Source organism: Quercus robur, chromosome 10, assembly GCF_932294415.1.
Source record: "Quercus robur chromosome 10, dhQueRobu3.1, whole genome shotgun sequence".
Classification (NCBI taxonomy): domain Eukaryota; kingdom Viridiplantae; phylum Streptophyta; class Magnoliopsida; order Fagales; family Fagaceae; genus Quercus; species Quercus robur.
This window is the reverse complement of record NC_065543.1, coordinates 24,343,055-24,356,948: the sequence shown is the minus strand read 5'-3', so window position 1 is coordinate 24,356,948 and position 13,894 is coordinate 24,343,055. Positions and strand designations below refer to the sequence as shown.

The following is a 13,894-nucleotide window of genomic DNA, read 5'->3' as shown; positions in this document are numbered from 1 at the left end:
AAAATTTATAGTTTATCACTAATAATAATAGTAGTAAGGATTAATTACAGTTTACTCATTTGTGACTCATTTGTGGTTAGACTCAATTTCATGTTATTTATTAATGGTTTGAAAAATGTTATTTTACCCACTTGAGATTCTTTTGCTATGTAGTGGTTACCCACCTCATCACTTTTATAGTTAAAAACATTAAAAACAAAAACAAAACAAAACAAAAAAACAGTATTTGAAAGAAGTATTTAAAAAATATATATATATTTTAAATGTTTTCATTCATGCTGTTATAAAGAATGTTTTTTTTTTTTTTTTTCTTATTTAGTACTCCATATCAAGTTAAGTAATGCCCCCTAAGTATTTTGTTAGACACATAGACTCAAAAGTCAATGGACAAAAATGAAGAGTTTTAAGCCCATTTTAATAATGTCTACCTATGATTTGAAAAGTGCCACTTAAGGTGGCCTTCATTAGATATTTGTAATCCATATCTTCCATTGTCATTAGATAAACATCTTTAGTACATAAGATACAATAGAAACCTTATCTAAGCAACAAATCTTCAAACCCAAATCTCATATCATGATTCGAATCTCATTCGATCAACTCAAGAATCAGTCCACTCTACTAATTGCAAGCAAGGAGATAAACTTTGGGTGGCCAATCTTGTATCTAACAGGTATGTTTGTGTTTGAAGAACCCAACAATAGAAAGAGAGCAAAAAAAATCCAATTTTCTGGGTTGATTCAAATTTTTTTGGGTTAAGCTTGTTGTCCTATTTCTAGTTGAGCAGCGGACTTTTGCAAGTGCTCCATCAATTGCATGATTTCGACCTCATCGAAGCAAGTCCTTGCCTCATCAATGACAAGATTTCAACCTCGTTAAAGCACTTCTAAAAACATCAAACCAAAAGGAAATTCAAACCACAACCCTAAAAAAATTTGAAGCCATAAATCCATTATACCCAAAAAATTCAAACCCACCAATCCATAAAACCTAGAAAATTTAAACCCATCATCCATTAAACCCATAAAATTCAAATCCACAAATCCAAAAAACTTGAACCCACAATTCCATTAAACCTAGAAATTAATTGATGGGGTTTGGGGCTCATATCAAGTATAAAAGAATTGGTTTGTGATTGTGGGAATAAAAAAACCCATATCGAGAAAAAGAAAAGAGAGAATAGAGACAAAAAGTTAGATGCCAAAGCATATTCCTTTGAGGTTAGCAAAACCTTTGATTTCTTTGGCTCTTTCAACCTTTTCTACTCCAAATCGAATTGGATTTTTTGTTTTTCTTTTTTTAGTAGAAATGGAATCCCACTCAAGCCCTCTCTCTTTGTAATCATAGCCCTAACCCTAGGAAAAAGGAGAAGAACTTGCATTGAACTTGTAGAAGAAGATGAAGATGGGCAATGGGGTTTGTGAAATTTTGATCTTAGGATTTTAGGATAATTGAGTCTCTTTAAGAGTTCCGGATTCAAAGGAGATGGAGGAAAGAGATATAAAAGATTATTGAAAAGACATTTTTATTCTTGTTTTTTAATGGTGAAACGTTACGATGGTCTAACAAAGGCCACCACAGATAGGTTAATTGAAACTTTCCAAACTACGGGTAGACATTATTAAAATAAACATAATAACGAATGGATAAACTTCATGTAAGTATTACAATATTTTTGTCAAAAAGAAACAAGTTTTTTTAAAAAAAGGAAAATCTATGTCTCAAAGGAAAAAAAATATTTATTAAAAAAATTTGTTTTAAAAAATGTGCTTTTTGATAAAAAAAAAAAAAAAAAAAGGGTTTTAAAATAAAAGAAAATTAAAAAAATAAAAAAAAAAAAGGGAAAAAAAAACTTTTGGGCCGGGTGAGACTGGCTTGGACCAAGTGAGGTCTGACCCAGACCCAGACCCAGATCCCTATTAGCCAAAAAAAAAAAAAAAAATGCAGAAGGAAGATGAATATTTAATTTAATTTAATTATTACATTTATATCCCGTCGACCGGTACGGCCAATTTGCTTTCTTAAAATAAAAACCCGAAAGTTTATCAAAAATAAAAACCCGAAAAAAGAGAGAAAAAAAAGAAAAAAATTGTAAAACCCTAAAATCTAAAACCCTCAGTTCCTCTGTCTGTAGAGTGAAAAGTGAAATAGAAAGAGTTTAAATGTAGTTGGTGTGGAAGTGGATTTCAAACATGGGAAAGAATCTGATGGCAAGAATAGCAGCAGCTGGAACCCAGTCCTTGAAATTCAACAACCAATCCCGTAACAAAGTAAAAAATATTGATCAGTGGCGTAGAAATTTCAATTCCAATTCCAATGCTGCCTCTGTTCCTGACTCTGACAGAGTAGTTCGTACCAGGCTCTCCAAACTTGAACGTCAAGCTATAGTCGAATCCTTTGTTAGCAAGTAACTACTCTCTCTTCTCTTTTCTTTCTTTCCATTTTTTCTCTGTAATATTTGTTTGAGTTTATATACGAATTATGACCTAGGTTTATTTATACTATTATAATTAATTAATTAAACCTAATATCGGTTGTGTGATTTCATTTATATATTGTATTTTTAATTGCAGGTATAGAGAAATGAATGGTGGAAAATTCCCAACTGCTTCTTTTGCAGTTAAACAAGTGGGTGGGTCTTATTATACTGTTAGAAAAATCATTCAGGAGCTACAATACAAGTCTAAACTGTCTTCCTCGGATACCAGGAAAGGAACTCCAACTATATCCTTTCTGTCGTCTCAACTAAAGCCTGCAATGCCGGTGAGTTAATTAGTTTTAATTACAAATTATATGTACTAGTACATCTTCAAAGTCACTCACGTTTTACGCTAGTTATCAAGGCGATATTCCTGATGCCATTTTATGATTAATTTTGGCTTTTTTAAGATGCTAAATGTGTTATAGACAATGCTTGTAGTATCATTTCCTGGAAATAAGTTGACCAACAATGCTCGTCTTACCATTTGTTTCTAGATGCCCAAGATCATCACAGTCACAATTATGAAATGAAATGAAATGTTTTCAGAGCAAAGTGCTAGATTTGAAAATCAAGCTGCCATGTGTGCATTTTCTGTGATTTTTTCCCCATAAATTTCATATATGTATATATCACTTTCTGTGCTTCCTAAAGCTCTTCTATATGGCTTATAGCATCTCTTATTTGCTTGCAGGGTAGTCACTCTGATATCGATGCAAAACAAAGCGATGTCCTTAAAGTGGATGCTGAAGTTTCTCCTTGCTTAGAGAAACCAGAGGAGGAAGCTCAGGAAAATCATCTGCTAAAAGAAGAAACTGAGGATGCTTCTCTTTCGTGTCTACAACCATCTGAGAATGTTAATGCTGAAGAAGTTTCTCCCTTATGTTTTGAGAAACCTGCAGATGACAAAAAGGAGGATGCTCAGCACAATGATTTTGAAAAAGCAGAGGATGGTAAACAAGAGCAAGCTGTTGATCACAACTTGCCAAATGTTGATGGTCTAGGGTCTATAGCGGAGCAAGATCAAGGATCCATTGAACTAGACAAAAATGTGAAGTAAGGGTTTTTTCCTTCTCTCTCTCTCTCTCTCTGAATTGTCATCATCATTAGAAATTCATACTGTTACTTATGTAGTTCCAATTATAAAGTCTGCAGTACTCTCATCAGTAAATTATTGATGACCATATTAGTATAGCTGTATCCCTAGTTAAGGTGCTGCCTTCACAAAAATGTGAAGTAAGGGTTTCTACCTTAATCTTTGCATGATTTACTTGATTTTTGTACTTTCACTGCTAGTTAGTTTAGATATTCTCATGTTTCCATAGCACACTGCCTGTGTGCCTAGTTTTCATTGTATTTTCTCATTTCTTTTTCAATGAAGTTATTTTCTTATCCAAAAAAGAATTTGCTGCTGTGTACATGTCCCTTTTATACTCTTTTCAGAGCAGTTGTGTAAGCACACCGTTGAAGCCCTAATGGGTTATTTCTACCTAAAATGGTCTAGCTTCTTTTTATTGTGAACCTGTCTCCTATCTTAGATGTTATTTGCCCTTGAATCTTACACAAGCCAGATTGTTTTTCTGTTCCTGTATTTTTCTTTTTCATGAATTCTTTATCCTTTTACCACTTATGAGTTGGATCTTAAGGCAAGGTGTCATTTTCCATGTTCAGAGATGTTTCTACTAGGCAGAAAAATGATGCAGAAGTTCCTAGGAAATCATCTCTGTGGGGAAATCTGAAGTCATTAGCAGATGGTATCATCAACATTTGGAGAAAAATGTAAATTTTTGTCCAGGTAATGGTTGGACTTTTAGAATTTTAATCCATTGTCAGGGAGGTGATGATATTGTATATCTAGTTAAAAATATGAGATGTGATAGCTCTCTTTCAGCTGTTATTATTACTAGCCTATAATCCACCCTATGTGTGGATATCTTCTTTTTATTTTCTATTATTGGCAACAATTTAGCTATATTTATTTGGCTTTCATCATAATTTTTTGGCTAAAATGTAAAACTGACCCTCTAAGTTTCTTCAGATTTCATTTCAATCCTTTAACTTTACTTTCATTGATTTCAGTCCTCTAAGTTTCAGATTTATTCAATTAAGGCCTTTTCGTCAACTTTTGTTAAAATTTTTTGAAAAAAAAAAATCTAGAAAATATTTTGCAATCATTAATTGAATTTTTTTAATTTAAAAAATTTGAAGAAAAATTGAAAAAAATAACAACAACATATAACAAAAGTTGATGAAAAAGCCTTAATTGAATAAACTTGAAAGTTAGAGGACTGAAAAAAAAATCTAGAAAATATTTTTCAATCATTAATTGAATTTTTTTAATTTAAAAAATTTGAAGAAAAATTGAAAAAAATAACAACATATAACAAAAGTTGATGAAAAAGCCTTAATTGAATAAACTTGAAAGTTAGAGGACTAAAATGAATGAAAGCAAAGTTAGAGGACCGAAAATGAAATCTGAAGATAACAAATACCGAATGTCAATTGGCCATCAAACACTTTTCAAAGAGGTTACTCACCTTAACCATTTGAGATGGTCACCATTAACAACCAAATGTACCAGTCCTGAACTCTGAACACACATTTAGAAAAGATAGCATAATGGAAATGCAACAAAGAAAAGAATAGCCAAGTTGCCAACTAATACAGCTCACAACCTAGCTACTCTTGTAGTCTTGTTATATATTTTTAATCTTGATAGAGATTGTACCAAGAAAGGATTCCAAGAAATATTAAATTGGCCCAAAAGATCAAGAAGAGCACCCAGAAAATTACCATTGTTTAGATGTTTGGTTAAGCGGCCATTGTACTTCCTTTGGGCAAGTGTTGCTTTATAAGATATAGAGGGAAAAAAAGTATGCTTTTACAAAAGATAGCATAGCAGAAAAGTAGCAAATAAATGAACATCCAAGTTGCCAACTAATACAACTTACAACCTAAGTCCTTTTCTGATATGTCTTTAATCATAATAGAGAGAAAAATAATAATAATAATGTAACTTGTACCAAGATAGGTTTCCAAGAAACATTAAATTGACTGAAAAGATTAAGAAGAGCACTCACACAATTACCACTGTTTAGATGTTTGGTTAATGTGGTAGTTGTACTTCCTTTTATCAAGCCTTGCTTTATAATCTACAGAGGAAAAAAAAGTTTTTATCAGAAATATGTGTTAAAAAAAAAAAAAAAAAAACCACTTTTCTCTTCATCCATGCTTAATTTCTCACATGTTCTTCTTCTTATGCTTGCTTTCAAATATTAGTTTTCAGTACATGGTTCATCCATTCTTGGCCAATGAAACATGAGAAGTATTGAAAATGTGGAAGTAGTAAATTTTTGTCATTAGAATCGGCTACAACATGGATGTTAATTGGAGATTGCCATGCAAATAAAAAAGGTGTATGAGAGAGAGAGAGAGAGAAGTGGATATATCACAAAGTGGCCTTGTAGGTTTGTTCCTAGGATGCTTCTAAGGGTTTCATGTTCACGATCTTGAATGTGTGTTCCACCTGCAATTGCCCCGTACCATAGGAAACATGATTGAGCTGAGGTATCTTGGCTTAAGTTGGACATAACTCTGGACAATCCCATCATCTATGGGAAATTTGTTGAAACTTCAAACTATAGATGCGAAGTTTACATGGCAGAAGAGAGTTTGGGCTATTATTTGTGCAAAGTTAGGTCTATAGAAATCTTTTAGTTGTATGATTACTGTAATACAAATATTGTGCAAAGTTAGTTATGTCTCTTGGCTTAATATGAGGCACTCAGCTTTCTCTTATATATATGATTTGAGAAAATAGATATCATCTTGAAATTTATATTTGACATAATCATATCTCCCTCCATTTGGTTGTTTATAGTGCTTTGCAGCTGCGAACTTTGAAGGCTGCAGCTGGTAGCTCGATTGTTTTGAACCAATCAAAACATGATTTTTTTTTTCCATTCCCATTGACATCGTGGACTTGGAGAGAGAGAGAGAGAGAGAGAGAGAGAATCTGATAATTTGGTGCAGGTAGTAGAGTTTGTGCCATCTTGATGATCTGGTGTAGGTCCCGACTTCACAACAACGATGACTTAAGATATGTTCTAGTGTGCTACAATTGAATTGGAAGCAGAATAGATCAAAACGTGGCAAACTTTCTTTTAGGAAAATTTGGACTGTATATTGTTTCATAGAGGAAATGGAATTTGCGCAGTGTACAGTGGGTTAGAACTTTTATATTATATATATCAGCGGGCAGGTGGAGGGTTGGGAAATGTTGACTAGTCAAATCTAACGATGTGTGATTTTGAAGAAAAGATGAATTGATCATACACGAAAGCATAAACTGAATATGGATTCCTTATTTTATTTTATCTTTTTTTGTTGTATTTGAATTATTCCTACTATTCAATTGATTTTGGTAGTTACTTACATTGTATTATTTTCTAGCTTACAACAGGCACTAGTAAGCACGTAAGGTGGTGTTTGGTATGGGAAAATCTGCATTATCTTGATGTCTAGGTTCTTGAGAATGTAATGCTTGACAATCTGGATGTTTTGGAATGTAATTATTTTTATGTTTGATTTGCTTTAGAATCTAATAAAAATCATGAGAATATGAAATGCTTATTTGATTATTTTAAAGAATCTTATAAGAATTATATATTTTTCTCAAAATATCATTTGATTTGTAAATACAATATCATTTTTTTAAATTCCTCTTACAAATAAATTACGAGAAACAAAATATAAACTATAAATCATGAATAATTCAATAGAAATATAGTATAACATTTTTTAAATGACATGTATAATACAAAAATAATTATTTAAATTGTCAATTTATAATAATAATTTTTTTATATATTATTTCTATTAGTTAAAGGATAGGGACGAGGGGTAAAATTGTTAGAACTTTATCAAGCATGAGAATGTGGATTCCCACCTTCTAAAATCTACTTTTATTTTTTATTTTTTATACAAAAAAAGCATTGAGCGAGAATCCAGATACTCTAGCATCTAATTCTCTTATGTGATTTATAACCAAATGTGGAAATCCTTCAACATTGCTAGAAATCCTAAAATATTATCCTATACTAAACGCCACATAATAGTGAATCATTGTGCAAAAAATTAGTGATTACTGATGAGATGAATGCCTTATTGTGCAAAAAATTTGAAGTACATGAAGTAGAAGTGGCTTTGCAACAAATGGCTCTCCTCAAAGCCCCTGGTCCAGACGGAATGCCACCTCTTTTCTACCAACACTTTTGGGGAACAGTTAATCATGATGCTACCTCCTCCATTCTCATGTGGCTAAACTCAGGTACTTTGCCCCAATCTATCAACCATACTTTTATCACACTGATACCCAAAACACACTCCCCTGAATATGCCCACCAGTTTCGCCCTATTAGCTTGTGTAGCGTGTTGTATAAAAATTTTTCTAAAGTTTTAGCTAACCGTTTAAAAAAAGTTTTACCTTCAATTATCACAGAACACCAATCTGCCTTTACCCAGTGCCGGCTCAAGGCCTAGGCCTAAGGCCCCACCAAAAAACAAAATTTTGCTTGGGAAAAAAGGCCCCACTTTTCATAATTAAAGTCCCAAATTTTTATAAAATTATATATATTTTCTAAAGGTTGTACATTTTTTTTATTAGTGATGTACAAATTTTACTATTGACTTACAAATTGCCATGTTATTAATCACAAAAAACGTGATATAAACATTCATTAGTTAAATTGATGAAGTTCATCAATGAGAGACAATATCACATTATATTTTGAACATTTTATAATACTTTTAATTAGCGCATTTTTCTTTTTCATTTCTATTAAGACTCTCAAAGTACAAAACCAATAGAATCTTAACTCAATTGAAACCCTAAAATATTTCAAAAAGGTGTTGCAAATGTGTTAAATCATCAATTATAGATTAATCTCCCCTAATAGTTTGAGACTTTGATTTTTGTAAACTAATATCCTACAAAACCATACACCAAATAATATCAATCTCTCTCTCTCTCTCTTAAAATCAAAATATAAAATTAAAAATTAGATTACAATTTTATTTAACTATGCATCGTCTTATATCCAAAAATAAAATATCTTTTTCAATCGCAATATATTTTTATTTATTTTTACTAATATTTATAATTCAACTATGATATTCAATTCTCTATATGAAATTAACATTAGTCTAGTTGGTATTATTTATGTATTTAATGTATCAAATTAACCTTAATTTGATTCGTATTAAATAATTTTGTTTAATTAATATTTACATATTTAAGGCCCCGCATAAATTTTTCGCCTTAGGCCCCAAATTATGTTGGGCCGCCCCTGCCTTTACCAAAGATAGACTTATCTCTGATAATATAATGGTGGCATTTGAGACATTACATTGTTTGCAACGATATAATTCTGGCTCGCGTGGTTATATGGTAGTTAAACTTGACATGAGTAAGGCCTATAATAGGGTGGAATGACCTTTTTTGGAAGACATAATGAGGAGGATGGGGTTCAATGAAGGATGGATAAATCTGATGATGTTATATGTTAAAACTGTTACATACTCAGTGTTGGTGAATTGAGAACCTTGTGGAATGATTCACCTTACAAAGGGTATTAGGCAAGACGACCCTATTTCCCCTTTCCTTTTTTTGCTATGCACTAAAGGGTTGAACGGGTTGCTCAAAAAAGTAGAAGGGAATGGAGATATTCATAGTTTCTCCCTTTGTAGAAGAGGCCCAAAACTAACACATTTGCTTTTTGCAGATGATAGTCTCCTTTTTTGCAAGGCAAAAATGGAGGAATGTGGCAAAGTATTGGAGATGTTAAATGCCTATGAAGTTGCTTCCGGCCAAAAAATAAATAGAAGCAAGATAGCACTGTTCTTCAGCAAAGCAACTAACGGGGCTTTAAAGGAGCAAATTAAAGAGGCGTGGGGTGTACCAGAAATTATGCAATATGAGAAATACTTGGGTCTACCATCTTTTGTGGGGAAAAGGAAAAAAGCAAGTTTCAATTACATAAAGGAGCGAGTGTGGAGAAAACTTCAAGGATGGGAAGGGAAGTTACTTTCACAGGCCGGTAGGGAGGTATTGATAAAATCAGTCATCCAAGCCATCCCCACATACACCATGGGATGCTTCAAAATTCCAATAGGTCTATGCAATGAGATTGAGACCATGATTAAAAAATTTTGGCGGGGACAACGAGGAGATCGTAGGAAGATACATTGGGTCAAGTGGGATGAGTTGAATAAAGCCAAAGGAGTGGGTGGCATGGGCTTTAGAGACTTAGCAAAATTCAATGACTCCTTACTAGCAAAGCAAGCTTGGAGGCTTTTGCATAATCATAACTCCCTTTTCTACAAAGTGTTCAAGGCGCGGTTTTTTCCGAATTCAACCATTATGGAGGCCAAGGAGTCAAGGATGGGATCTTATGCTTGGAGGAGTATACTTGTAGGGAGGGATGTTATTCAAAGGGGGGGCTAGATGGAGAGTTGGTGATGGAAAAAAAATCAGAATTTGGCAAGATCATTGGCTGCCAAGAAAACACCCTCCACAAGTACTATCCTTTCCCTTGACAGATTTTGAGAATTCTAAAGTGGATATCCTTATCGACCCAAGTAGGAGGATGTGGAATGATGAGATGCTATACGGATTGTTAAATACAGAGGAAGCAGAGCTAATCAAGACCATTCCTTTAAGCAGTGAAGCTTCAGAGGATATTCTATTCTGGCCTCACTCAAGCAATGGCCAATATAGTTGCAAGACCGGATACAAATTCTTAAAAATGGAAGACGAGCTGTCTGCTGAACCACAAGTATCCACAAATGACGAGAAGCAGCTGTGGAATGGAGTTTGGTCACTGCGAGTTCCTCCCAAGGTGAAAACACTGCTCTGGTGTGCATGCCGTGAAGCTATGCCGACGAAGAATGCACTATTCCGTCTAACCATCTCAACGGATTCTCTATGTGTCAAATGCCATGCCCATACTGAAGACTCACTGCATGCCCTGTGGTCCTGCCCAGAACTAGATTCGGTGTGGTCGGATATGGAGCTATGGAATTTCCGGTTTTCTGTTCAGTTCGTGACTTTCAAAGAGCTGTTGTCGTGGTTAATTACAAACAACCATCAAACAGAGGTCTTTCCTGTAACGACTTGGACAATCTGGAACCAGCGGAATTGGGTTCGTCTCAACCAACCAGCGGACTCACTTCACCAAATTCCTCACATCTCGAAGTCTTGGTTAGCCGAATACCATGCTCGGCAACTGCCTATGGCTACTCCAGTGCAGCAGAATCGTAGTACCAGAATTCATTGGAAGCTACCACCATCGGAGCTTTTCAAAATTAATTTCGATGGAGCCGTCTTCCCACATGATAAAAAGTCTGGCATTGGAGTCGTTATAAGAGATCACCAAGGATCTGTGATTGCTTCATGCTCAAAACCGGTACACCAGGAGTTATGCAGTGAGGATATTGAGGCAACAGCAGCGGCATAGGCTCTGTTATTTGCTTTGGAAGTGGGGGTGAAAAGGGCAGTACTAGAGGGTGACTCTTTGTCTGTTATCAAAGGGTTAATGGAGGAAGAAAGCCTGCTAATACCAATGGGATTGCTCATTGAGGAGGCCAAACAGTTATCTCAACATTTTGAAGAATTACATTACTCTCATGTTAAGAGGGATTGTAACGTTTTAGCTCATAATCTGGCTAGACATGCCGCTGGCATTCCAGATTTGTTAGTTTGGATGGAGGATATTCCTTCACATTTTCATGATGTACTTCAAGCCGATTTATTAGGTTTATCTGAATAAAAGTATTTTACGTGGTTTCCTCAAAAAAAAAAAAAAAAAAAGTACAAAGTTTTACTCTAAATCATATTGGAGGAATTTATTTCAATTCATTAAGTAGTGGTAACCATCCTGGCTTATTAAAGCTGAGTTTCCTAAAACGTGAAAATCTACTTGTAGACATCAAAAAGTTTATGATGTATTCACAATTGTCTGATTATTCATGATAAAATATTTATGATCAAATTAATCTCTAATTGATGATGTGGATGATCAACAAATGAAATCAAGCCACGTGACGACATCAAATGAAGAAAGCCATATGACAATGTCAGGAGAAAAGAACAAAAAGTTTTTATTAAATGAAAGACCAAATTAAATTCATAATTAATTTTCAATAAATGCTGAGAGAAAATTCCAAATTAAATACTATTAAGTTGCCTATAAATAGGGCTTCTCATATAAGAAAAAGGAGACACTTAGAGAGAAAATCCTACTAACACTTTGCCAAAAAATAGAGTGTCATCTCTAAGTTCATAAGAATTTCATTGTTCATCAAGGTTTATTCCTACTTCTTCAAATCAAAGTGGAGATTCTCCTTTAATCCAATCCGAGATTAAGCCAACAGCCCTCGCATCAAATCAAGCACGATCAAATTCATTCAACTTGGAGACATCAAAGCACGATTTAAGATCAAGCTTTATAGCCCCTTCGGACCGTAAAGTTTCTTGGAGATTGAATTAGAGGAATTTATTGTACTCTTTCATTGTAAAGATTTATACAGAGGATTATACTCACATATAGACAAATCAATACAAGTTGATAATTTGTTACACTATTTTGTGATCGTGTGATTTATCTTTTACGAAAATTATGTGTACACTACCATTTAAAAAACACAACCTTGCTGCTTTCGTGAAGCAAGGTTTTGGTTAAAACGCATGTCAAGGCTTTATGAAGAGCCTATCCAAATGGGCTCTAAATCACATGATTCATTAAATTATTTAGCATGTTATATAATTACTCTTATTCTAAATTGTTAGACCTTTTGGATCAAAAAAAAAAAAAAAAAAATTGTTAGACCTTTATCCTATTTTGAGATGCCCCAAAATGAAATCCTCTTGGAAAAGTAAACATATAAACTTCCTAACATACCCTTTACTTTATGTTAAATTCAATACCCTCTTTCACTAAAGTTTAAATTAATGAGAATAATTTTGAAAATTTGTACCTTTTATGTAAAAGACAATGTATTAAATGGTGTTCTTTTAAAAAGTTAAATTTTCTAATAAGACCAAAAAAATTGTACTAAGTGAGTATTAAATAGGCTAAACGTGATTAAAAAAAAAAAATTAAAGGTTATATGACTACAAGTATACTAGGATAATCTATTAAGTTATCAAATTGTAGATTATGGTAACTTTCCTCCAAATTAGATTGGATAAAAAATTTGTCCTAATTTGTCTTGTAAATAATTGTAAGACCTAATCTTCTTTTCATTTAAAATTTGTCATGTCACAACGTATCCTTAGCGTACTCTAATAAGTATAAATTCTTGTGGGATTGGGGGAAAGAGGTGGGGTTCAAGTTTACAAAAGAGAGGATTACACACATATACACTTAGATTAGGTTGGAGCGTAATTTATATATCAGATTTAAAAATAAATAAATAAAAAAGTTTCTCACCTTGCCATGATGAAATAAGTCGTTCATTCATTTATATAATTACATCCAAACATATATAAATGTATACTAAATGTGAATGAACTAGCATTCATTGCCAGACACTGAGCCATGCACTTACAGCCTTTTTGACTGCCATGGTTTATGTCCCACCACTTAAGGTTTTCCAACTTTGCATCATCACCAGTGAGCCACACAGTCCTTGCGCACTCAAAACAATACCTGCACAACAAAAAGAGAAGACCTAACAGAGAGCACCGGTATGATGCCGGCCAAATACCCTCCGAAGGTCAAGTTAACATTTTTCACAACTTTAGAGTGCTAGAGTTAGGGTAAATTATACATACCTTGGTTTGTGAGGGTCTCGGGGTTTTTATAGTAGTGTAGGGTTGACATCCGCGCCTTGGTTAAGAAGGTGTTTCCTTGTAGAAGAGATTCTTTTTAATTTGCGTATTTTGCAGAGTTCTTTCCTTATAGGACTCTCTTGATTAGGGTTGAGCATGGTGCGCAAGATATTTCCTTATATGCTTATGTGTGTAAGCCAAGTAAGGCCATGTCAGATTCATCAAGGGTTCTGTTATTCCCTTCAGCTTCCTTCCGTCAGCTTCTTACCTTCGTCTACACATTCCAGTCATCACCTTTAGGTGTTTGACTCCCCAAAGGTGATGTTGTCAGCTTTAAGATGGGGCTGTCGACCTTATCTTACCGTTGCTCGGGCTTATGGACATGTGAACGAAGCTGACGAGTTCGTTAGGGCCGTCACCTTCGCCTAACCCGCAACCAACCCGTAAGAGATCGGGTGGGTAGATTCTCAACCCGCAACCGACCCGTTAAGAGGGTCGAGTTTCGCTGGTCGGTTTGCCAACGAATGGCATCTATTTTGGGTGAGGCTGAAACCCTACGAAAAACACAGAAAAATGGCCAAAAT

The 13,894-nt window shown here is 34.0% G+C and overlaps 1 protein-coding gene across 2 annotated transcripts; it reads left to right on the top strand.

Annotated features, from left to right (window-relative positions):
• The first annotated feature begins 2,051 nt into the window (after positions 1-2,051).
• Positions 2,052-7,063, top strand: LOC126702590 (uncharacterized). Of its 2 annotated transcripts, none has more exons than XM_050401331.1 (5): positions 2,052-2,407; positions 2,574-2,763; positions 3,174-3,535; positions 4,151-4,274; positions 6,942-7,063. In XM_050401331.1, the coding sequence occupies exons 1-4, from the start codon at positions 2,193-2,195 to the stop codon at positions 4,260-4,262; spliced, it is 879 nt and encodes a 292-aa protein (XP_050257288.1). In that variant the 5' UTR covers positions 2,052-2,192; the 3' UTR covers positions 4,263-4,274; positions 6,942-7,063. The 2 variants fall into 2 exon arrangements, with proteins under 2 accessions (XP_050257288.1, XP_050257287.1); XM_050401330.1 differs by lacking the exon at positions 6,942-7,063 and adding an exon at positions 6,360-6,920.
• Positions 7,064-13,894: the final 6,831 nt, after the last annotated feature.

Excerpts from the sequence above, each read along its gene's own strand:
- LOC126702590 (XM_050401331.1), top strand. The coding sequence starts at position 2,193 with ATGGGAAAGAATCTGATGGCAAGAATAGCAGCAGCTGGAACCCAGTCC. Across the intron at positions 2,764-3,173 it reads AACTAAAGCCTGCAATGCCG|GGTAGTCACTCTGATATCGA; the intron begins GTGAGTTAATTA and ends ATTTGCTTGCAG. Across the intron at positions 3,536-4,150 it reads GAACTAGACAAAAATGTGAA|AGATGTTTCTACTAGGCAGA; the intron begins GTAAGGGTTTTT and ends TTCCATGTTCAG.